The 25217-nt window shown below is 36.0% G+C and overlaps 1 protein-coding gene across 2 annotated transcripts in view; it reads right to left on the reverse strand.

Annotated features, from left to right (window-relative positions):
* Positions 1-7538: 7538 nt before the first annotated feature.
* Positions 7539-25217, reverse strand: part of KHDRBS2 (KH RNA binding domain containing, signal transduction associated 2) — a 690124-nt gene continuing 672445 nt past the window's right edge. For both annotated transcript variants that reach the window (XM_065885301.1, XM_065885300.1), the window contains one exon: positions 7539-7636. In XM_065885301.1, coding sequence (XP_065741373.1) covers positions 7539-7636 — 98 coding nt within the window. The remainder of the gene's footprint in view (positions 7637-25217) is intronic.

Raw genomic sequence — 25217 nt, forward strand, 5'->3', positions numbered from 1 at the left:
CAATGGTAAGATGTGCAAATAAATATAGTCAGGCACAACCTATATAGAGTCAAAGTTATTATGCAAGACACACTTTTTAGATTATTCAGGAAAAAGAGATATTTTGAATATTTTGGTTTATGCATATAGAACCATTTAGAAATTTATCATCAGACTTCAAATTTAGTACTGATCTTGGCAGTATTCATAGAAAAAGGGTTTATTCTAATTCCTTTTTACTAGCTTGATGAATGAATTACATATCTGCATTTTGGTTTCCTCTAAAATTTAGTTTACTACATAAAATATGATCAAAGTCAGAATGGACAGTAGAGTGTAGGAGTTGAGGATGAAGTCTCTGGGTTTAGATTCCAAGCCACTGGTCAGTGTGACCTTGGGTGGGTTACTTTGTCTCTCAGGCTCGGTGTCCTCATTCAGAAAATGAGAATGCCCTAGAACTTATATCATAGGGTTGTTGAGAAAATATATGAAGTAATTCCTAAACATACAGTGTTTGATGTGTATTATGTATCCATTCCACTTTTACAAATACCTCTTTATTCACATTATTCTTACTATTGAAACAGTTATACAAACATGGCTAGTCTTTTGTTTTTAGCTGTATTTCAATGTGAGCAATATATGTGCAACATTATAATAAGATTCTTGTGTATAAACATATAATACGTGTTATGAAGATACCCAGTACATGCTTCCTTATGACTATAATGATGAGCATTTTTTTTTTTTTGGCGGTACGTGGGCCTCTCACTGTTGTGGCCTCTCCTGTTGCGGAGCACAGGCTCCGTACATGCAGGCTCAGTGGCCATGGCTCACGGGCCCAGCCACTCCACGGCATGTGGGATCTTCCCGGACCAGGGCATGAACCTGTGTCCGCTGCATTGGCAGGCGGACTCTCAACCACTGCTCCACCAGGGAAGCCCCTGTTACCAATTTTTAAGATGGCTCATTCTGTACGTGTTTTTGGTAAAGGCAGAGAAACTAGTTGTTGTTAAGGCATCCAGTGGTGTATGAATCAGACAACTTCCTCTCCTATTTTCTCAATTTCTCTCACAGTAAAGTGTAAGAGACTGAGATATAGAACAGCATATCAAGAAGAGTGACATTATTACCCACTGTAAATAATCTTTTGAGTACCAATTAATCAATTCTAAGTAAAAAGGCTAAGAAAATTAATCTTCATGATGGATATTGAAGACCCATGCCTGCCAGTCAACAAGAACAACTATCTTACTGTTAACTCAGATATGTTAAGAGAAAACTAGAATGTTCAGGAAAATGCCACACATTATATTGACAACAGGAAACGCTTTGTTTTAAAATATTTAACATTGAGTGATAGCCTCACTTTGTGTTCTTAACACATGACTGCATGGTTTATACAAAGATATTTCTGGTTTGGATTGACTCTCATACTTTAAAGCAGAGTTCTGATTTACAGACTGAAGAATAAAAGCCTGAAATTTCTTTTATGCTTATTTAACCACATGAGGATTTTTTAATGTTAAAATAGAACTTAGATTATAAATGAATCCATTTGTTCTACAAAAGACTGTAGCATTCACCTCTATTTTCTATAATGGAACTTTTGACACAATGACAAATTTGAGGAAAGATTAAAGTAGATGAACTTCAAGCTAAAATACTTTATCATATATATATATATATATATATATATATATATATATATATATATATATATATATATTTTAGTTAGGATTCATCAAGTTGCTACAGAACAGAAACTATGCTATGGCTACCTGAGATTGTAGATTCACTTTTTTTTTTTAATATATCTTTATTGGAGTATAATTGCTTCACAATGCTATGTTAGTTTCTGTTGTACAACAAAGTGAATCAGCCACATGCATTCATATATCCCCATATCCCTTGCCTCTTGAGCCTCCCTCCCACCTTCCCTATCCCACCGCTCTAGGTTGTTGCAAAGCACTGAGCTGATCTCCCTGTGCTATGAGTCAAATTCATTAAAAGTTGGAAATCATTATAGCATTTTGGAAAATGTATGGGTTATGAAATTTTGTTTTAAATATTGGTTTTCCTATATACTAGTAGTGTGATATTAGCTAAGCCTCTGAACTTCAACCTCCTCTTCTGTAAAACAGGGTTAACTGTGCTTCCTTTGAAAGCTTGTTGTAAGGATTACAGGGGTTCCATGTATGTCTTTATGTGAAAATTCTAGTACCTTGCCTGGTATGTATGCTCAGAAAACTGATGGCTTCATTATTACTATTGTTATTATTCTTTGGCCTCATACAGAACACAAATAATGTAATCAGTTTTGTAAATTACCATTCAATTGGATATTTGCAATTATTCATTGCATTATTTTTTGCAGTAAAAATTAAACCTTTCAATGGAATCTGCAAGAGTGGCAAACAGATGAAGTTTTCAGTTAACAGTTTTTTGATATTGAAAAAATACTTGATATTCAACCAACTTGACAGATTACTGATCACTGTTTTGTATTCCCTTTAAAACCCCCAAAAGTAGACAAACTTCTATATTACATTAACCAAGAGACACAGAGATAAAGATATAAAGAAAATGCTATATAATTAAAGGGTTACATTTTTAAGGGACATTTGTGGTTTCAAAGTATAAGCCTATATACTTTTAAGTGAAAAACTAAAGAAACAAGAGTAATATTTTAATAATATAGTTTAAAAAGCAATTTCCTTTAAAGGAATCCATGAAAACCTTTAACATGTCATTCAGTGACAAATTTAGTTAAAAACTGTTAGTGCTTCAATTGTTATTAAGCTAAATGGCCTTAGTTCCATTAATATACTGAAAGTGAAAATTATCTAAATATTAAAAATAAGACCTAAATGTACTATTTGGTCTCATAAATGGCATCAAACTGGATCTGATTTAATCATACTGGAGTGTAATAAAACTTTTTTTGGACATATATAAGCAGGCATAAAGACTTTCTTACTCACTAATGTCTACTGTCCAAACTAGTGACCTTTGTTGAGTTCCCTGTTGTCATAGGATCATTATAGTATACCAAGAGCTACAGCATTATCTGAAAGAATGTCTGGAGTATGCACACGAATAACGTCAACTGTAATTTAAAAACCTTTTGCCATGTAACTTGCACAGGTGAATGTCAGAAATGAGAATATCTATACTGACACGCTCTAGAATTGCCATGGTACCTGTTTCTGCCATCTTTGGGAGCCAGCATTTTGAAATTAGTTAGAGGGGACATGATTTCATGAAGGAATCCAATGGGACCAGTGTCACTGACAAGAGAAGAAAGCTCCCTCCAATTGAGCAAATGTTCACTGTTGGGGCCACACTGAACAGTTTTCATCCTATCAAAGGTTTCTGCTGAGAGGCCACTAACTTTGGGAAATTCTCATTCCCTGTTGCCAGAGAAACCTATCGTATTCACTTCTGATTATTTTATGAGTTGGGAAAGTTATGAAATAAATGACTGCAATGTATACATAATTATATTTTTCTATACCTCAACTTGATTTCAATCTCAAGTTCCCATACTGCCAGTGGAGAAAAATTATCTCAGCCAGTTCAGATTAATTTTGGTCACGGGTTCCCTTGTCAACTCAGGAATTTATTTTCCTCCTCTCTTCTTTTCTGGGTTGGATTTAAATTTTGGAGGTTTTGGTAGCAGGGAGCAGCTGATCTTCTCATCTCTCCACATATATGTCTGCATTCTGGTCAGTGTTGGTCCGAGCTGATGCTACTGCTCTCTCCCCTGCCTTCCTGCAGAGGTGACTGTGAGTGGTTCTCTGCCACATCTGCTCCACTCGTGCCAGAGTGGAAAAACATTCTATAAAAGCATTTTTTCTACAGGATTTCACCTAGAACACACTGAGGTGGGGGAATTCAGTGAAGCCTCCCCAGGCTTCACTTTAGACAAATATTCCCTCTGTGTTCTAAACCTATGGGAGGCTTTTATTGGATAATTGATTTAGTGTACAGACTCAGACTCAAGACCACACTAATGTTTTACACTAATATCTTAGATATTGTTACCTCTTGAACTTTCTTCTCAGCCTGAACAATGTTTATCTTGTAGATATATGGAGGCAGGTGGACAGGAGTCTTTATTTATTTATTTTTTGATAGGAGTCTTTTAAATCTACCATTTTATTTCCTACTCAGAACCTACTCAAAACACAAGCTTCTGAAACTCAAAATCCCCTTTCTCACAAATCGTGGTAATTGAACTTCAAAAATTTAATTTAAACTCAATAGCCAAGAATGTTCTCTTCTCTTATTCAGCACTGGTGTTTCTGCTGTGATAGCCCTGCCCTGAGTTAATGCATTGAAAGATAGAGTCTGAATGGTGAGAGACCCATGGGTTATAAAGCAACAATAACAGAAATGATCAAATAATTACAATGGACACAAAAACTTATATATTAATGTATCAAAATAGTAACAAACTGTGAGTGATTTCTCTGTCATTGCTATACAAGATCAAGCTTATTGTTTAAAAAGGATCAAAGGAGAATAGTAAGCAGGGTACCTGGATTACAGGTTTTTTCTCCCCTTGGAGCCTGCTGCCTGAACTGTTTGGACTCCAAGACCTGACTCAGCCTGTTCTCTTCCCCAGGCGGCCCTCTCCTCCACCTCCATGCACAGGCTGCTCCTCTCTGTCCATGGTTCCCTCAGTCTCTGGCCTCTCTCTAGTCATGAGGAATCTCCAGGCTCTCTCATCTCTCTCTTAGGCATTTGTTTAACTCTACACTGTATTAGGGATATCTGTGTAGTGATAAGAGGACCAGACCTAGAAGGAGAAAACTTGGATTTTATCCCTGTTTCAAACATCCTGGCAAGACTGTTTCAATTCTCAAGTCTGTCTGTGGATCTCATAAACTGCCCTTGCATTGTTTTAAGTCTGAGGTTTATTGGCTAAAGTTTTCAACTCCTTGTGTATAGAAATCAAGTCTCAATTTCCAGTAGTGCTTTGTACTTAGTAAATATTTGCTGAATCAAATAGAATGGCGATGAGAAACAAGGAATTTACTGATAAATCTAATGGGATAAATGGGGAAAATAATGGTAAGTTTATTTTAGTTGACTAAATAAATATCATCTTATTGACAGAGGGTAGGCAAGGGGTTGATTATGAGGCTCCCTTTCCCATCCCCTCCATCTCAGTCAACAATTGTGATTTCCTTTTCTTATGTCTGCAGAATAAAAGTTTTAATACTCTTTCTCGGCACAATTAAGAAGAGGTAATATATAGTAGTTCATTGCAAGGAAAAGGGCTGCAGATTAACTATGAATTCACCTTTCTGAATAAGCTCAGAAAGCCTTGCCAGGTAAACACCAAGTTAGATCACTTTCTTTAAAAGAAGATACAAATAACTCAGTTTCTAGACAACAATCTAAACCTTTTTAGTATTTCAACAAGTGGCATTTGGTGTTTTAGCTTACTACATAGCTTCATGTTGCTAAAGATTATCTATGTCAAGATAAAAATAAGCTTACCTCTCTCATTCTTAGCTCATCACACCTGCTATTCAATTATGTGTTCTTTGCTTGTGGGGACCTGGAATAGTAAGGAAGAATAGAAAACAAATTAAATATAACTCAATAGCATTTTGTGAAAGGCAAATATTACAAATTTAATTGACAGACACACACTTCATAAAACTATTAGCATGCAACTCCAGCTGCAAAAACTGAACAACAATATGCCTAAACTGTTTAGCAGCAAAAAAGTAAACCAATTACATTGCCAAAAGCCACCATAAACAAAAAACTGTATTTAAAAGATGAACAGTTTTGGCATTCATCCCTACCATCGAGTCTTTCACATTCTTTTTTCCATCAAAATTTAGCTTACGTTTGATGTTAGCAAGAATTGCATTACCATTATTGCTAATTTTAGTTCTGTTTATTACCTTGAGGGTTATATATTGTAAAATAATTTTGGTGCCTCTAGTTAATGTTAATTAGTTGTTTTAATAACCTATAGACCTATTTGTTATGTTTTTGTAGGTTTACTTTTTTAACTATCAGGAACTTAATAACTGAGAATATTTAACATTACTGTTGCATAAGCAAAATTACAGAGTTACTGTTAGTGTTACCTGTTTAACGTTTAGTCATCCTTTGAGTCCTGCGACATATTTCCTTAACAATCATCAGCCATCAAGTCTGATAGTCTCAAAAGAATTATCAGCCCTCTAAACTGCCTTCAAGGGCGGTGATATTTAGCACTGAAAATTACAAATAAAGTTTTTGAGGTTGAATAGCAACAACTGGCCAGTGACACTGATGATTTGTTTGTCAAAACAAATTGTTATAAACTACGCAAATGAAGTCCACACACTCCTTTGAGTGAAAATAAAGTGAATCTACACAATGCTTACATGTTGGATGGGATATTTAATATGCGGGAAACTCAAAGGTTGAAGAACTAGGCATTTAGACAGTGGTAAGTGGTAATCTTACCTCTTTATACTCCATTACTCTTTCTCACGAGAGACATGCTAATGCAAACAAGTCAACCAGAATTTGTGTTTAGCAAGATAAAGCTTAGAGGATAGTTTAAAATCCATTTATTATTCTAAATCCATTTTTTCCATTAACATGTTATACATTAGTGTTTACTAACCATGATTCATGTAACAGTTTAGTTTGTTAACTTTTAAATTATTTAACAACCATAAGTTATTAATACACTTTTAAAGTATTACACAAATATCTTAAAACAGGCTTGGGTTCATTTTTGTAATTTTTAAATAGAAAACATTTTAGGCATCTCTTGAAAAAGAAATAAAGCAGGCATTTAAAGCTAGAAAACAAGTAATTCCAAATTTAGTTTTTACAAAAGTTTTCAGCTTTATTGACAAATTATGGCAAACATATTTGACAAAGTGTGGTTTCCTATTTAAAGAAGCTTACACATGGAACTTTATGTGTGTGTTTTTTTCTTTTTTAACAAATACAGGTTAAAACACTAAACAAATTCCGTTAGCTACATACATACAGTAGCTACTTGTTTTCAACCCCATTAAAACAGCATTTAAAATTAAATTTACAAATTTAATATCGAACAGCTTCAACTAACTAACAGATATTAAAAGACAGGTTAAAACATCTTATCTACAACTTTATTATAGCTAGTTCAAATATTGTGTTACAGTTTTTTAGCAACCCTAAACAAAGTTTTTGCTAGTTGTTGAGACTCAAAATCTGTTAACAGATTCATGCTCTTTCTTTAAAAAAAAAAAGAGAAAGAAAAAATGATTACACACAACAATGAAAACAACCAAGAGAATATCATCCTACTGAATGGTTTATAGACAATGCTTGTCAATGTTTCTTTTAGTCTGTTTCATAAAATAATACTAGTGTCAGTGTCACACCAACAGTATCAGGGATATACAACAAATATATGGGAGCAACCATGAGCAGTTATCCCTAGAATAGGAACAAAAAAAAGGACTATTACTTGTCATGTTGCTGTTTATGTGGAGACCACAGGCTATGAATTGTCTTTGAGGTGAGGTCACAGGCGAGGAGAACCCTCAGTATCTACTATAGGGGTGCTCCCTGTATCCCCCTCGGGCTGACCTTGGTGGTGGTGCCTTCAGGCTGGAGCGGGTCATGACCCATTCTTCTGGTGCTATGAACAAGAGAAAGACAGTAGCATTCACTTGGCTTTACAGTTATCAAAAACAGTTGTTTAAGATGCAATAGCCGAAAAGAGAATAAAGGATCTTAACACTGAGGGCTCTAGACTTACTACATTTTCCATATGGTGAGATCATACAAAAAATATATATTTTGAAATACAGCCACTTGGAATTAAACTTGCAGGGCATTTTTCAAAGCAGAGAAAGTTAAAGTCCATTTATTATGTGTTAAATAGAAAGAGGAGCATCCAGGTAAACCACTCCTCCCTAATCCTTTGCACAGACTCCTAAAGTAAACTGGATATAGGAAACCAGTGGTTCTTAGCCCTTGATTAACATAGAAACTCTACAGGGTGAGACTTAGAGTTTGGTATTTTTTCAGTGCTTGCCTAGATGATTCAGCGTCCAGTGTTGAGGTTCATTGTGCTAAACTATCCAAGTCAGTGAGACAGAAAAGGATATGGAGTAAATTTTCAGTAGCAAAATCAGTAAAGAAAAATCTATCAGTTTTTCGAAAAACAAGTTGGAAAATAAAGAGGTATTAGTACACTAGGAAAATTCCTCATTTACCTGTTAATCTGACTTCCAGTAACCTCAATGCTCTGGGACCTGGCCAACAGACAAGAAACAAGCAGCCAACCTTTTGAGTGTTGTGGAAAATAGCTTTCTTAAAGTCTATGTATGCAGAAGGGAAATGTAGTGCTCCTTCAAAGGGCCAAGTTGTTTATGGTGACTTAAGTGGTTGCAGAAACTAGGTTATCTGGGTCTTTCAATCAGAAAGAATTCAGTTCTTCATTAGAAAGCAGATTTTATGCATTGGGCTATGGAGGGAGGAAGTATGGATATAAGAAAAGGGATTACTAGAAATAGACAAACTGACATTGATAGCTGATATACAAGGTGGTGGTAATGGAAATAACTGTAAAATCACTGCAGATTGAGGCCACTTATGTAGGGCATATGCCCCTGGATAGCTCAAGTGCCTCTAAGAATGTTTTTAGCAAAAACAATAAGAAAAATTTAAATTGTACTTACTATACTATAAGGAAAGGAATAATGATCTATAATATAGAAAAATGAACAAAAGTTGGATCAATATAGGGGAAAATAGCATTAAAGGGTGAACATTAGGTTTCTGAGGATATCCTTCAACAGGATACTTTTATTACAAGTGATATCTGATGAAAAGTGAAAAATTACATCTCTTTCACTATTTAAGGTACATGCTTATGATTATTTCAATATATGGTAGGACACAAAATAGAAGTGAGATCCTAAATAAATATGAGACGTGTTACGTTCAGTCAGAATACAGATCTACTTAGATCAGGGGTTGGCAAACTAAGGCCTTTGAGCCAAATTTGGCCAGCCCCCTGTTTTCGTAAATGAAATTTTACTTGAATACAGGTACGCTTACTTATTAACATATTGTATGTGGCTGCCTTCACTCTACAAAGGAAGACTTGAGTAATTGTAACAGAGACCATACTGCCTGCAAAGCCTGAAGTATTTACACTCTGGGCTTTTACAAGAAAGGTTTACAGGACCCGCTCTAGATCATGTTGCCTTTTTTGGTGGGAGATTGTAGATGTTGGTCTTTTTCATGTGATCTCTTGAAGACAGCAATTTACCCCTAAGCTGCTAGACTTTCTCAACAGAGACATTTTGGAGAAGAATTTTATGTATGTACTTGACTGGAAATAAAGAAAAGTTTCTTTGATGTACTGGAAGGGAAAATGGATCTTGTCTGAAAGCTAGAAAGTGCCTTGTCAGCCTTATATAATATGAATTTTACACTTTGTCTATGAATAATCAAGAATATGTCAGTGCCTTCATCCTCTTGGAGGTAAAATCTACCCCGTATTATTACTAATTTTTAGCAAAGAGAATGCACCACTTTTTGCTTCATTTGTTCTAGAGTGTTAAAGATCCCTGGGTTGCAATCTATGAGCTTTAGGAGCTGCAATGATATAGGTTTCAAGTTTTCCCAGGGGATGGAAGTCCTGGATTGTTTCTTAAATCTGAATGTTCCTGCAAAACAGTGAAACAACAGTAGGCAGAGTGACAGCCATACCTGCCACATCTATCCCCAGATTTGTTGGAACTTTTAAACTGGCATAATCTTGGGGAATTGCCACCGAGCAAATAAATGTGTCTAATGAAAACTCACTAACTTGGTTTTATTTGACTTTATCTAAAACTCCAGGGTAGCAAATTGATGGACTAAAACCTTACTTTTTTTTTTTTTTTTTTTTTTTGCTGTACGTGGGCCTCTCGCTGTTGTGGCCTCTCCCGTTGCGGAGCACAGACTCCGGACGCGCAGGCCCAGCGGCCATGGCTAACAGGCCCAGCTGCTCCGCGGCATGTGGTATCTTCCCGGATGGGGGCACAAACCGTGTCCCCTCATCGGCAGGTGGACTCTCAACCATTGCGCCACCAGGGAAGCCCAAAACCTTACATTTTTAAACTGTTGACCAACATTAAAATGGAGAGTGACACTGTTCACTGCTGTATCCCCAGCACCTGGAAAAATATGCAGTGCATAGCGGATCACATAATCCACTAAATGTGCGAAGTAGGAGGTATAAAGAGCTTCCAATGACAATCTTAAAAACACTAACAGTTGGGGCTTCCCTAGTGGGGCAGTGGTTGAGAGTCGGCCTACCTATGCAAGGGACGCGGGTTCGTGCCTCGGTCCGGGAGGATCCCATGTGCCGTGGAGCGGCTGGGCCCGTGAGCCCTGGCCACTGAGCCTGCGCGTCCGGAGCCTGTGCTTCGCAACGGGAGAGGCCACAGCAGGGAGAGGCTCGCATACCGCAAAAACAAAACAAAACAAAACCACTAACAGTTGAGCTGAAGAAATTCAACATTAATTTTAAAAGTTCTATAAATAGGAAATCTTATATATTTGTTATAAAGTCAGACTTATTACTCACGAGGTTTAGTTAGCTAAGTATTTCACTATTAGATTCAATGAAACAATCATAGCGGAGTCCTATTAAAAAAAGTGTTAAAACTTTTTTCATTGCACAAAAATATGCTCTTTCATAACTCTCTATTGGTATGTGAATTAATACTATGCTCTTTCCTCCTTGCTGAAGGCTAGGAAAATGGGAAATACTATTAGCCCAGCATAATAGTGATACTGAGTGGGGTCCTGTGGGGCTCCTGTGCACAAAAGCCTTTTGTGTCCCCCATTTGTTTGACTACAAGAAATAGGCTTCATTCAGCCTCCATGGCCTTCACTGAATTCCAAAGGGCAGATTCAAGCAGCTGTTAATTAGGGAAGGGAGAGGATGCAGAGACAAGGGTGAAATAGTCAAGAGAAACAATAGTGCAGCTTTGGGGCAAGGTCCTAGTTCCCCATCAAGGGATACACACAGCAATATCTTTGAGCTGTTTTGCAGATACTGAAACTCCCACGACTTGGAAGAAGTTGATAGTTAAAGATGGTATGCTGCCCACAAGCACATAGACCCCAGACAAGTTGGAACCTGAAGGTTGATGATATTGACTCCTACTTACCTCACCACCAACCAATCAGAAGTGTGTCCACAAGCTGATCACTCCTCTTGGAACCATTACTATAAAACTTCTCATTACCCTCTCCAAATTGGTACACACAGTTTTGAGGGCATTAGCCAGTTGTTGCCCCCTTTGCCTGGCAAAGTGATAAAGCTATTCTTTTCTACTTCACCCAAAACTTTGTCTCTGAGATTTAATTTGGTGTCGGGGTACAGAGGCTGGATTCAGCTTCAGTAGTAACCAAAAAGGCAGCTAAAATGAATTTCTAACCAGGCAAAGTAAGTTTTAGATTTTCTAAGATTCCTTACCATTAGCAGAGGAAATCAAGGATTAATTTCACTTAATTCAGATCTTGGGCCCATTGTTTACATGTTCTCAATAATAATTGAGATCAGGGAAATACTATTTCTATTTGTGCCAAATTTCCTTGGTCTATATTTTTCCTAATATCATAATGTTTATATTTAGACACACATTTAGTCACCACATTACAATACAAGCCAGCTTCTTTCAGTGAAGTTATGGTCTTTGTGTCTGGACTGGAGAGCACTGACTCGAATGTTTTTCCTTTGTCATGAATCATATATTGTGCCATTGAGCTTGTGTGGTCAGCCAATATCCTCACTGCTCACTGGAAGCTCTTGGATTACTTCAGAGATAGAAGTGATTCTTAGAAATCCAGAGGGATTCTAACTTGAGTCCATCATGGAACCTTGCACATAGGAATAGACAAATCATTATAAAGACTTGATTATGGGAATTCTCTAAAATGTGAAGTTATAAAGGCCCAGGAATAGACTTAGAATTTATCTGTCTTCTTGGGCTTCGACTATTCAGCAAAGTGTATTTAAATGTTTTGGGACTTCATACAAATTCTGGAGTCCTGGCCAAGTGTTTCTATTCCCATGAAGGACGTCATTAAAGAAATCATTACAAACAATAAGGTTTAGAGATATTTCTTTTTACTTTCAGAAAATTGTGAAGTAAGATTCTCTCAGTATCAGAATGATTGTCATCTGAGAGACACTAGGTAGTCTATGCATGTAAACAGAGCAAATAAATACATGATTCCTTAGAGAAGGTGCAAAATAACTGTCTGTCAAATTGGAAATTACTGGATGGTTTACAGAATTGTGGATCTGGAAAAAGCAAATGAAGATATGAAAAATAGAATTCAACTGACTTGATTGAATTTCCAATTCTGGGTTTCCCAATCCAGATTTTAATGTGCCATATGGTATATGAATAGGAGGGAAAGGGGTCAAATAAAACATTCATTAGATAACATTTTCTTGTTTTTTCTTCACTAAAGATCTCCTTTATACCAGTCCTTGTATTAAACCCTACATATGAAGATAGTTTAAGGAGCCTTAAGGAGATCACAGGACAACACTAACATGAAATGTCATAGATTATAGCACAATTGTAACTGATATTTGAAGAAAATGCTGAGGAAAGCGTAGAGAAGGGAGCTACTAACTTCCATCATTCAATTGAACTTGGATAGAACTCTAACACTGAATCATTTCAAAGAAGTAATTTTCTAAGCAAATATATGGCATAACTAAGAATTCAGGTACTGTTTAACCTATTTAGGAGAACTCACATTCTTTAGAAACTTTCCTGTATTAATTATTTTGTATCATCTGGTCTGGTTTTTTAAACTGGATTCTAAGATCTATGAAAGGAAAGACTTTCTACAGTGACAAAGAAGTAGTAAGGACACCATAAATACTTGTAAGCTACATATAAATAAATGATGTTATTAACTAAAAAGGAATTTAAAAATCAATTATGCAAAATAAGTAAAACAGGACTCATTCAAAAACACATTGTTAGAATTAGGTTATAGTGTTTTATATATTTGAAATATATCAATATTTCTTTTAAAAAATTATCCCGTCTCTGTTTTTTTAAACTCAGACTGATTTTTTTACCCAGTTGATTCAAGTTTTACGGAATGCATAGTGTATAATCTCCATTACATGCTAATAATTGAGGAACATTTTATTTTGATAAAGGGGTGTAAATTACCCAGGTAACTCTTCTTGTGCATTAAATGTTACTCTAGTGACTTAAAAAGCTATTGCATTTCAAATATTCTGTTCTCAGCAGAATCAGGACTATTAAGTGGCATTCATATCTCAATGTTCTCTCATTCCTGCCATGGGACTAAATACTTTGGGGAGCATTCAGAGTGGGAAAGAAAAATCTTGATGATTTTTAAACTTGCAAAATGGTGTTCTCTGAGTGCTCCAGAGGTACTATAAACATTGAGGTTGTTGGGGGCGAAAAAATGAAGCACAGGAGCAAGGCACCAATTTATGAAAAGTCAGCATTATTTATCTGGAAAGTAAACTTTTAATGCTTATCTATCTCTCTGGAAGTAGGTTTAACATGCCACCTTCAAAATAAACTAACTTTAGAGAATAGTTCAGAAAGGATATGGGGTGTCATAAAGATTACCGAGGACATAGCTCTTATGCTCACACTTTGCTAGACCTAGATAGCTAGTTATTTATATTTCTGAGATCTGAAAAAGAATCTCAAAAAAAATTTTTTTAATCACACTACAACTAAAAAGGACAGCTCTTGCTATTTATTTTTGGTATACTGTAAACCAATTTGCAAAAAACACAACTAATGTAAGGAATCTAAATTAATCTCTACTATTACAGGCCACTAGTGTCTTTGGTTTTAATCATTTAAGAGCATTACAACAGGTTGATTAACGTTCACACTGGCTCTGATCCACTCAGTTTTTTGGGCTCAGGTTTCTCATTTCTTAGAGAAATATCTTTCTATTTAAAAGTATATTTCAAATATTTAAGTACATGTTGCTTTATGGCTATTTATTCCCAAAGGGAATATGTTAGGTTAGATGTTTTGTAGTTGCTGTTGTAACTCACTAAAATAACAATGTCCATTTTCTTTAATTTTAAAATACCTATCCTACTAAAAAAATGAAGATACTACCATTACACCTTCTAGGTGTCAAGCATACTGCTAGGCATTTTATGTGTATTATTAGCTAATAAAATTTTCTTCCAAGATGGGTGCTAATGTTGTCTTCTTTTTAAAGATGAGAAAACTATAGCTCAGAAAGTTTAGTTGTTGGGAAAGCCCAGAATTTTTATTTGTAATTGTCTCACCATCTTTTCACTATCCTTTTCATCTGAAAGAAGCTGCTGATTTCTACTCGTTTTCCTTTTCTTTTCTTGACTAGAAAATAAGACAATTTATTTTACTCCCTTCTGATTATATAATAATTGGTGATTCCAGGACTTTTCTGGTGGGGCAGTGGATAAGAATCTACTTACCAATGCAGGGGACGTGGGTTCAATCCCTGGTCCTGGAAGATCCCACGTGCCACAGAGATACTAAGCCTATGCACCACAACTACTGAGCCTGTGCGCCTAGAGCCTGTGCTCCAGAAGAGAAGCCACCGTAAGGAGAAGCCCAAGCACCGCAACGAAGACCCAACACAGCCAAAAATAAATAAAATTAAATCTTAAAAATAATAATAATAATAATTGGTGATTCCAACAACAAACAATTGATTAGCTAAATCAGGAGATTGTAGCTTTAATTTTGTTAGCAAAAATGTAGGCTGCTTGAAGTGAATTTGCTAAGGTGCAAATCTAAGTGTTTAAAGTGGAAGGCAGGGTTAACTGATCCGCTCTGAGCATCTTTAGATATTAATGGAATATTAGAACCTAATGGTTCAACAATTTCATCCACACAATTTGTATTGTCACTATATGTAATTGCAGAGTTTATTGTTTTAAGATGCAAAGGGTAAAACAGAATAGTACTGAAGGAGAAATATGAATGATCAACATTTCTTTTCAGAGATGAACATAATGAGTTATGTTCTAAGAAGAGTGAGATTTCAGTTCTCTATCATTTATACTTTCTGGAAATTCAGGCAGCATCTGGGAAGCAATTACAGCTATTATCACTGTCATGAATTTTTAATTAGACATTCCCTGTTAGAAACAAGTAACACTTGAGATAACCCATTTAGAGAATAATAAAGGACTGTACTCCATTCCCAACTCTGGAGTTTTAAGACACACATGACAGGTACTCAGTAATTACTTATTGAATAAATTAATTAAATTTAAATATTTTACATCTTCATTTTGTACACAAAAAGAAGTCATAGACCTCCCTCAGATGGATCCCTTCAGTTTGAATGGAAGTCCCAGGAGTCCTATAGCCAGGAATGTTTTTGAGTTCTAGTTCTGCCTCTTTCTTGTTGAAAGGCCTCTTTGGCAAGTCAGCAAGTCTCTTCATCTACATACTGATGGCACATTTTAATTGTCAGAAACCATTCTGAGCTTCTGACATGCATATCTAAATGCCTGTGGGATATCTCCTTAAGTTTCTCAAACTCAACTTTTTCAAAATTAAACATCTTTTTCTCCATGCTACTTAATACTCTAAGTTTCCTAGTTCAGTGAATAATGCTATTACCTACAACTTACCTAGTTATACATCGAAAACCCTTGGCATCTTCTCAATTTTGCTCAGTAGATCTAAGCAATAATCAAGCTTTTTCTTTTCTTCCTTAATATGTGTTTCACTCACTCATTTCTTCCTATCTCCACTAATCCTATTCCCTGGCAAGCCATTATCCTCTTTGCCTAGAGAACTCAGCTACCTTGTTATCTTTTGTGTTTTTCTATGATTTTAAGCATATATACATATATATGTATGTATATATGTATATATATGCCATAATGTATATATGTTCTATTGTACATATACATATATATATTCCCTACTCTGTGTGTATGTATACACTCCCTACTCTTCTCCACCTTCTTGCGAGAGGAACTTGTCCAAATGCAATTGATTAGGCCTGTTCACTTGCTCTTGTAGCATACTCAAGATCAGTCCAAATTTTTTAACAAGGAATTCCACACAAGGCCTAACATGGTCTGAACCTTGACTTCATTTTAGACATTAGAGTTGATGACTGGTGATCATCTAAAGTACAAGTATTCTATGTTGTTTATTGAAAAAGTTCTTGTGTTTCAAAATACAAGTAATATTGCTGATAAATTTAAGACATTAAAATCTTTTTCTCAAAAGGAAGGTCATCTTATTTTTGCATGGAAATGGACCAATTAGGAGAAGGAACCAGTAAAACAAACCAGTTTAAGGTTTCAAGTACCAAAGACCCAAACTTTAGATACCTGTTAAATTTTGGCAAATTAATGATTTTACACTGTTTAACATACTGAGAAAAACTTACATTTTCCCTAACAATGAGTAAGTGCTTATGGATTAGATTTTTTGATCACTCACTATTTTGATTCATTTTAAGAATGATGATGTTTTCTGGTAGTGCTCCCGCAAGCCAGAGATGGGTTGGGTCATTGGGACTTTTGAAGTGCTTCTCTTGGTTACTGGGGAACTTGTCCTAAATACCAAAATTTTCCTCAGAGTGGTGAGATCCATTTTAGTCCTTGAAGATGTTCTTAGGTGAAGTCCCTAAGTGGCTTTTGAAAGTATGTATTTCCAACCAGCTATATGGACCATGAAACAAATAAAATCTATCTCCAAAGTCCAAACTTAACATAAATAACAAATATGAATGTTTAAAATGTGGTACATATTGAAAAGAGAAATGAGTAAATTCAGAAAGACAGTTGATAAATATATGAATAATCTATAATGAGGAACATTGTAGAAACTTTGAGAAAAAATTATGAAATACATTTGTGGCCCAATAGTTCATGCTTGATATTTCTCTATTAACTTAAATTCAGCACAATGGAATGTGTGTCTGTGGTCATGGCTGGTTTTTATAATATGAGAATTAAATCCTCTTCCAGTTTCTTTTTTCAGTCTAGATATGGAAATCCTGGGGCATTTTTCTTAACTTAACTGCATTTTTATACATACCCTTGTTTAGTACTCACAAACTTACTTCATGTATATACCTAATTTCCAAATAACAGTGTGGTTTTGCAATTTTATCTTCTGTGACTAAGATTAAGTTATTTGAACTACTGCTATTCTGTAAGCTCCAGGAGGGTTAAAAAAAATGCCCAACAAACTTAAGGCTGTGCCAAGAAAGCATTCCAAGTAATTTAACATGCAATGAGTGTTTTTTACAAGCTTATATGTTACCAGGTGAGGCTACCACGATTTGAAATAAGACTCACACTGTAATTTAAATATGCTGTGATTAATATAACACTCCTCTCTTTGGTGGTGGTGCTATTTTTTTTTAATTTATTTTTTAATTTTTTTATTTTATATTGGAATATAGTTGATTTACAATATTGTGTTAGTTTCAGGTGTACGGCAAAGAGATTCAGTTAAATGTATACATATATCTATTATTTTTCAAATTCTTTTCCTATTTAGGTTGCTACATAATATTGAGCAGAGTTCTCTTTGCTATACAGTAGGTCCTTATTGGTCATCTATTTAAAATATAGCAATGTGTACATATTAATCCCAAACTCCCTAACTATCCCTCCCCGTCACCCATCCCTCTGGTAACCATAAGTTCACTCTCTAAGGCTATGAGTCTGTTTCTATTTTGTAAAAAAATCATTTTTATCATTTTTTTAGAGTCTGCATATAAGTGATATCATACAATATTTCTCTTTCTCTGCTGGACTTACTTCACTCAATGTGACAATCTCTAGGTCCATCCATGTTGCTGCAAATGGCATTATGTCATTGTTTTTAATGGCTGAGTAATATTCCATTGAATGTATGTACCACATCTTCTTTATCCATTTCTCTGTTGATGGATATTTAAGTTGCTTCTATGTCTTGGCTATTGTAAAGAGTGCTGCAGTGAACATTGGGGTGCATATATCTTTTCAGACCATGTTTTTCTCTGGATACATGTCGAGGAGTGGGATTGCAGGGTCATATGGTAGTTGTATTTTTAGTCTCTTAAGGAACCTACATACTGTTTTCCATAGTGGCCACACCAATTTACATTCCCACCAACAGTGTAGGAGGGTCCCCTTTGCTCCACACCCTCTCCAGCATTTGTTGTTTGTGGATCTTTTGATGATAGCCATTCTGCTGGGGTGAGGTGATATCTCATTGCAGTTTTGATTTGCATTTCTCTAATAATTAGTGATACTGAACATCTTTTCATTTGCCTCTAGGCCCTCGGTATGTCTTCTTTGGAGAAATGTCTATTTAGGTCTTCTGCCAGTTTTTGATTGAGGTGTTTGTATTTATGATATTAAGCTGCATGAGCTGTTTGTAAATTTTGGAGACAAATCCCTTGTTGGTCACATCATTTGCAAATATTTTCTTCCATTCTGTGGGTTGTCTTTTCGTTTTGTTTATGGTTTCCTTTGCTGTGCAAAAGCTTTTGAGTTTACTTAGGTCCCATTTGTTTATTTTTGTTTTTATTTCCATTACTCTGGGAGACAGATCAAAAAAGATATTGCTGCGATTTATGTCAGAGAGTCTTTTTCCAATGCTTTCCTCTAAGAGTTTTACAGTATCTGGTCTCACATTTAGGTCTTTAATCCATTTTGAGTTTATTTTTGTGTATGGTGTTAAAGAATGTTCTAATTTCATTTTTTACATATAGCTGTCCAGTTCTCCCAGCACCATTTATTGAGGAGACTGTCTTTCTTCAATTGTATAGTCTTGCTTCCTTTATTGTAGATTAATTTACCATAGGGCATGGGTTTATTTCTGGGCTTTCTGTCCTTTTCCATTTTTGTGCCAGTACCATACTGTTTTGATGACTATAGCTTTGTAGTGTAGTCTGAAGTCAGAGAACCAGATTCATGCAGCTCCATTTTTCTTTCTCAAGATTGCTTTGGCTATTCAGGGTCTTTTGTGTCTCCATACAAATTTTAAGATTTTTTGTTCTGGTTCTGTGAAAAAATGTCATCGGTAATTTGATACGGATTGCACTGAATCTGTAGACTGCCTTGGATCAAATAGTCATTTTGACAATACTGATTCTTCCAATCCAAAAACATGGTGTATCTTTCCATCTGTTTGTGCCATTTTCGATTTCTTTCATCAGTGTCTTATAGTGTTTGGAGTACAGGTCTTTCATCTCCTTAGGCAAATTTATTCCTAGGTATTTTATTCTTTTTGTTGTGATTCTTTTGTTTCCTATTGAAACAAACAATAGAATTGTTTCTTGAATTTATCTTTCTGATCTTTTATTGATTTTGTACAGAAATGCAACAGATTTTTGCATGCTAATTTTGTATCCTGCAACATTACCAAATTCATTGATGAGCTCTAGTACTTTACTGGTAGCATCTTTAGGATTTTCTATGCATTGGATCATGTCATCTGCAAACAGTGACAGTTTTACTTCTTTTCCAATTTGGATTCCCTTTATTTCCTTTTCTTCTCTGATTGCCAGGGCTAGGACTTCCAAAACTATGTTGAATAAAAGTGGTGAGAGTGGACATCCTTGTCTTGCTCCCGATCTTGGAGGAAATGCTTTCAGCTTTTCACTGTTGAGTATGATGTTCACTGTTGAGTATGTTATTCCATTTGCATGGAATATCTTTTTCCATCCCCTCACTTTCAGTCTGTATGTGTCCCTAGGCCTGAAATTGGGTCTCTTTTAGACAGCATATATACATGTCTTATTTTTGTATCCATTCAGCCAGTCTCTGTCTTTTGGTTGAAGAATTTAATCCATTTATATTTAAGGTAATTATCAATATGTATGTTCCTATTGCCATTTTAATTGTTTTGGGTTTGTTTATGTAGGTCTTTTTTCTTTCCTTCCTCTCCTCTCTTATGGTTTGATGACCATCTTTATTGTTGTGTTTCGGTTACTTTTTATTTGTATGTGTGTATCTATTGTAGTTTGGGGGTTTGCTGTTCCCATGAGGTTTTGACATAGCAGTCTATATACAGTACAAAGCTGTAGGTTTGTCATATGTGACCTTTATTACATTGAGGTAAGTCCCCTCTATGTCCACTTTCTGGAGAGTTTTTATCATACATGAGTGTTGAATTTTGTCAAAAGCTTTTTCTGCATCTATTAAGATGATCAAATGGTTTTTATTCTTTGATTTTTTGATATGGTGTATCACACTGATTTCTGGTTATTGTAAAATTCTTGCATCACTGAGATAAATCCCATTTGATCATGGTGTATAACCCTTTTAATGTATTGTTGGATTCAGGTTGTTAGTATTTTGTTGAGGATTTTTGTGTGTATGTTCATCAGTGATGTTGGCATGTAATTTTCTTTTTTTGTGGTACCTTTGTCTGGCTTTGGTATCAGGGTAAATGTGGCTCATAGAATGAGTTTGGGAGTTTTCTTTCCTCTGCAATTTTTTGGAACAGTTTCAGAAGGATGGGTGTTAACTCTTCTCTAAACGTTTGATAAAATTTCCCTGTGAAGTCATCTAGTCCTAGACTTTTGTTTGTTGGGAGTTTTAAAATCACAGTTTCAATTTCAGTGCTTGTGAATTGTCTGTTCATATATTCTCTTTCTTCCTGGTTCAGTCTTGGGAGATTGTACCTTTCTAAGAATCTGTCCATTTCTTCCAGGTTGTCTGTTTTATTAGCATACAGTTGCTCATAGTATTCTCTTATAATCCTTTGTATTTCTGTGGTGTCCATAGTAACTTCTCTTTTTTCATTTCTAATTTTATTGATTTGAGTCCTCTCCCTTTTTTTCTTGATGAGTCTAGCTATAAGTTTATCAATTTTCTTTATCTTTTCAAAGAACCAGCTTTTAGTTTCACTGATCTTTGTTACTGTTTTCTTCACCTCAATTTATTTCTGCTCTGATCTTTATGATTTCTTTCCTTCTACTAACTTTAGTTTTTATTTGTTCTTTCTCTAGTTGCTCTAGGTGTAATTTTAGGTTGTTTATTTGAGATTTTTCTTCTTTCCTGAGGTAAGATTTTATTGCTATAGACTTCGCTCTTAGAACTCCTTTTGCTGCATCCCATAGGCTTTGGATCATTGTACTTTCATCTTCATTTGTTGCCAGGTATTTTTTGATTTCCTCTTTGATTTCTTCAGTGATACATTGTTGTTTAGTAGCATATTGTTTAACCTCCACGTGCTTGTGATTTTTACATTTTTTTCTTGTAGTTTATTTTTAATCTTATAGCATTGTGGTCAGAAAAGTTTCTTGATATGATTTCAGTTTTCTTAAATTTACCAAGGCTTGCTTTGTGACCCAGCATGTGGTCAATCCTGGAGAATGTTCCATGTGCATGTGAGATGAATGTGTATTCTGCTGCTTTTGGATGGAATGCTCTATAAATTAAGTCCATCTGGTCTAATGTGTCATTTAAGGTCTGTACTTCCTTACTGATTTTCTGTCTGGATAATCTGTCCATTGTTGTAATTTGGGTGTTAAAGTCCCCCACTATTACTCTGTTACTGTCAATTTCTCCTTTTATGGCTGTTAGTATTTGCATTATATATTGAGATGTTCTTATGTTGGGTGCATAGATATTTACAATTGTTATATCTTCTTCTTGCACTGATCCTTGATCATTATGTAGTGTCCTTCTTTGTCTCTTATAACAGTCTTTATTTTAAAGCCTATTTTGTCTGATATGAGAATTGCTACTCCTGCTTTCTTTTGATTTTCATTTGCATGGAATATCTTTTTCCATCTCCTCACTTTCAGTCTGTATGTGTCCCTAGGCCTGAAATTGGGTCTCTTGTAGACAGCATATACACATGTCTTATTTTTGTATCCATTCAGCCAGTCTCTGTCTTTTGGTTGAAGAATTTAATCCATTTATATTTAAGGTAATTATCAATATGTATGTTCCTATTGCCATTTTAATTGTTTTGGGTTTGTTTATGTAGGTCTTTTTCTTTCCTTCCTCTCCTCTCTTATGGTTTGATGACCATCTTTATTGTTGTGTTTCGGTTACTTTTTATTTGTATGTGTGTATCTATTGTAGTTTGGGGGTTTGCTGTTCCCATGAGGTTTTGACATAGCAGTCTATATATGTACAAAGTTTTTTAAAGTGGCTGGTTTCTTTCCCACCTAGAGAATTTCCTTTAGCATTTGTTGCAATGCTGGTCTGGTGGTGCTGAATTCTCTTAGCTTTTGCTTATCTGTGGAGCTTTTGATTTTGCCATCAAATTTGAATTAGAGTCTTTCTGGCAAGAGTATTCTTGGTTGTAGATTCTTCCCTTTCATCACTTTAAATATATCACCCCACTCCCTTCTTGTCTGCAGAGTTTCTGCTGAGAAATCAACCAATAACCTCATGGGAATTCCCTTATATGTTATTTGTTGTTTTTCCCTTGTTGCTTTTAATATTCTTCTATGTCTTTAATTTTTGTCAAGTTGATTGCTATGTGTCTCGGCATGTTCCTTCTTGGGTTTACCCTGCCTGGGACTCTCTGCTTCCTGGACTTAAGTAACAGTTTCCTCTCCCATGTTAGGTACATTTTCAGCTATTATCTCTTCAAGTATTTTCTCAGGACCTTTCTCTCTCTTTTTTCCTTCTGGGACCCCTATAATGTGAATATTGGTGTGTTTATTGTTGTCCCAGAGGTCTCTTAGACTGTCTTGATTTCTTTTCATTCTTTCTCCTTTATTCTGTTCCATGGCAGTGATTTCCACCATTCTGTCTTCCTAGTCACTTAACCGTTCTTCTGCCTAAGTTATACTGCTATTGATTCCTTCTAGTGTAATTTTCATTTCAGTTATTATATTGTTCATCTCTGTTTGTCTGTTCTTTATTTCTTCTTGGTCTTTGTTAAACATTTCTTGCATCTTCTCGATCCTTGCCTCCATTCCTTTTCTGAGATCCTGGATCATCTTCATTATCATCATTCTGAAATCTTTTTCTGGAAATTTGCCTATCTCCTCTTTACTTAGTTGTTTTTCTGGGCTTTTATCTTGTTCCTCCATCTGGAACATATTCCTCTGCCATTTCATTTTTTCTTTCTCTGACTGTGGTTTCCATTCTGCTGGCTGCAGGATTTTATTTCTTCTTGCTTCTATTGTCTGCCCTTTGGTGGATGAGGTTATTAAGAGGCTTGTGTAAGCTTCCTGATAGGAGGGACTTGGGGGTGGGTAGAATTGGGTCTTGTCCCTCTGACGGCAGGGCCCTGCTCAGTAAAACTTTAGTCCACTTGTCTGCTCATGGATGGGGCTGTTTTCCCTCCATGATAGTTTTTTGGCCTGAGGCAATCCAGCACTGGAGCATGCAGGCTGTTTGGTGAGGTTAATAGTGATCTCCAGGAGGGCTCACACCGATGAGTACTTCCCAGAACTGTTGCTGCCAGTGTCTTTGTCCCTGCAGTGAGCCACAGCCACCCCCCCACCTCTGCAGGAGACCTCCCAACACTAGCAGGTAGGTCTGGCCCAGTGTCTTATGGGGTCACTGCTTTCTTCCCCTGGGTCCTGGTGCACACAAGACTTTGTGTGTGCCCTCCAAGAGTGGAGTTTCTGTTTTCCCTAGTCCTGTGAAAGTCCTGAAATCAAACCCCATTGGCTTTCAAAGCCAGATTCTCTGGGGACTCCTCCTCCTGTTGCTGGACCCCCAGGCTGGGAAGACTGATGTGGGGCTCAGAACTTTCACTCTTGTGGGATAACTTCTGTGGTATATTTGTTTTCTGGTTTATGGGTTGCCCAACCAGTGGGTATGGGGTTTGATCTTATCGTGATTGTGCCCCTCCTACCATCTTGTTGTGGCTTCTTATTTATCTTTGGATGTAGGGTGTCTTTCTTTGGTAGGTTCCAGCATTGTTTTTGACAATGGTTGTTCAGCAGTTAGTTGTGATTTTAGTGTTTTTGTAAGAAGAGTGTGAGCTCACATCCTTCTACTCCACCATCTTGAGCTAATCAGCTGGTGCTATTTATTTTTAAACTGTCTAGTCTGTTTAACTCCTACCCTGCACATTTTACGTGTTATTGTATTTAATAATAACTTGATTCTATGTGTACTATTGTATTTCTAATTATCACCCCCTTGATTATCATCCCTTACAAATTGCATATGTAGCTTGAAATTTTAACTTATATTTTATTCTCGACTCTGCTGTACAATATCCTGCTGCTGTAGACAAATAAAGAAGTTCTCAATATTTTAAATTAAGTTTGTAACGTTTTTCTTTCTTTGGAGTTATGATCCCATCTAAATTAAAAGGAAATAAATAACGCAGTTAGAAAGGTTTCCAAAAAAACAATGGTGAATGATACTTGGACACAATGTAGAAGCTTCTTTGACATGAGCCAAAAACAATACTTCAATTATTGTTGAATAAAATTCTGAATCGATCAAAACCTGCAGAATTCGGTCATAAACCTTTTCTTTTGACATGCACATAAGGGCTTTATGAGAAATAATGGAAGGAAGAATAAGAATGATGATAAAAAATATTTTATGATCCTCTTCTCAAAGAAGTCCAATAACGTCTTTAATTCAGTGAAGACAGTGGGCTTGGTGGCATACCTTTGTAGACAGAGACTGAACCTGTAGTTTCTGGATTTCCTTACACATGCCACCCCCCACCCCCACTCACAACATCTGTCATTTCTATACTTGATAATAGAAATGAGCCCAGATTGTATTCTCAGACCAACTACAAGTTTGGGGAATTAAAAATACAAATCAGACTTTAAACTCAGCAGAATGCTACCCTCACTGCTTGACCAACTCTGGCTCCCTCTGATTTTGCCCCACAAGCCTCTGCCTGCTTTCTCAGATTGGTGCCCTCATCTCAACACCTGTGTGAAAACAATTTTGGCCACCTTTGGCCCTGGTTACCACAAGTTAACCTTTAAACTCTGGAATTTCCTAGAGTAAGTGGAGTGTCTTGGTTATGCATAGTGGACCCCTCTGACCACACTTGACCTGATAGTTTATGCTAACAAGATGACTCAGGTTGGGGGGTGGTCAGGCCAGAAAGATCAACTATGAGATTAGAGGGTTTGGGCCTTTACCATATGATACCAGTCCACCCTGGGGAGGATACGAGGCTGGAGATAAGGTGATCTAATCAATCATGCCTATATAATAAAAAAATGATAAAAAACTCTGGGCCCTGAGATTTACATAAGCTTCCCTGGTTGGCAAT

This window comes from Phocoena phocoena, chromosome 10 (genome assembly GCF_963924675.1).
Source record: "Phocoena phocoena chromosome 10, mPhoPho1.1, whole genome shotgun sequence".
In the NCBI taxonomy this organism is placed as follows: Eukaryota; Metazoa; Chordata; class Mammalia; order Artiodactyla; family Phocoenidae; genus Phocoena; species Phocoena phocoena.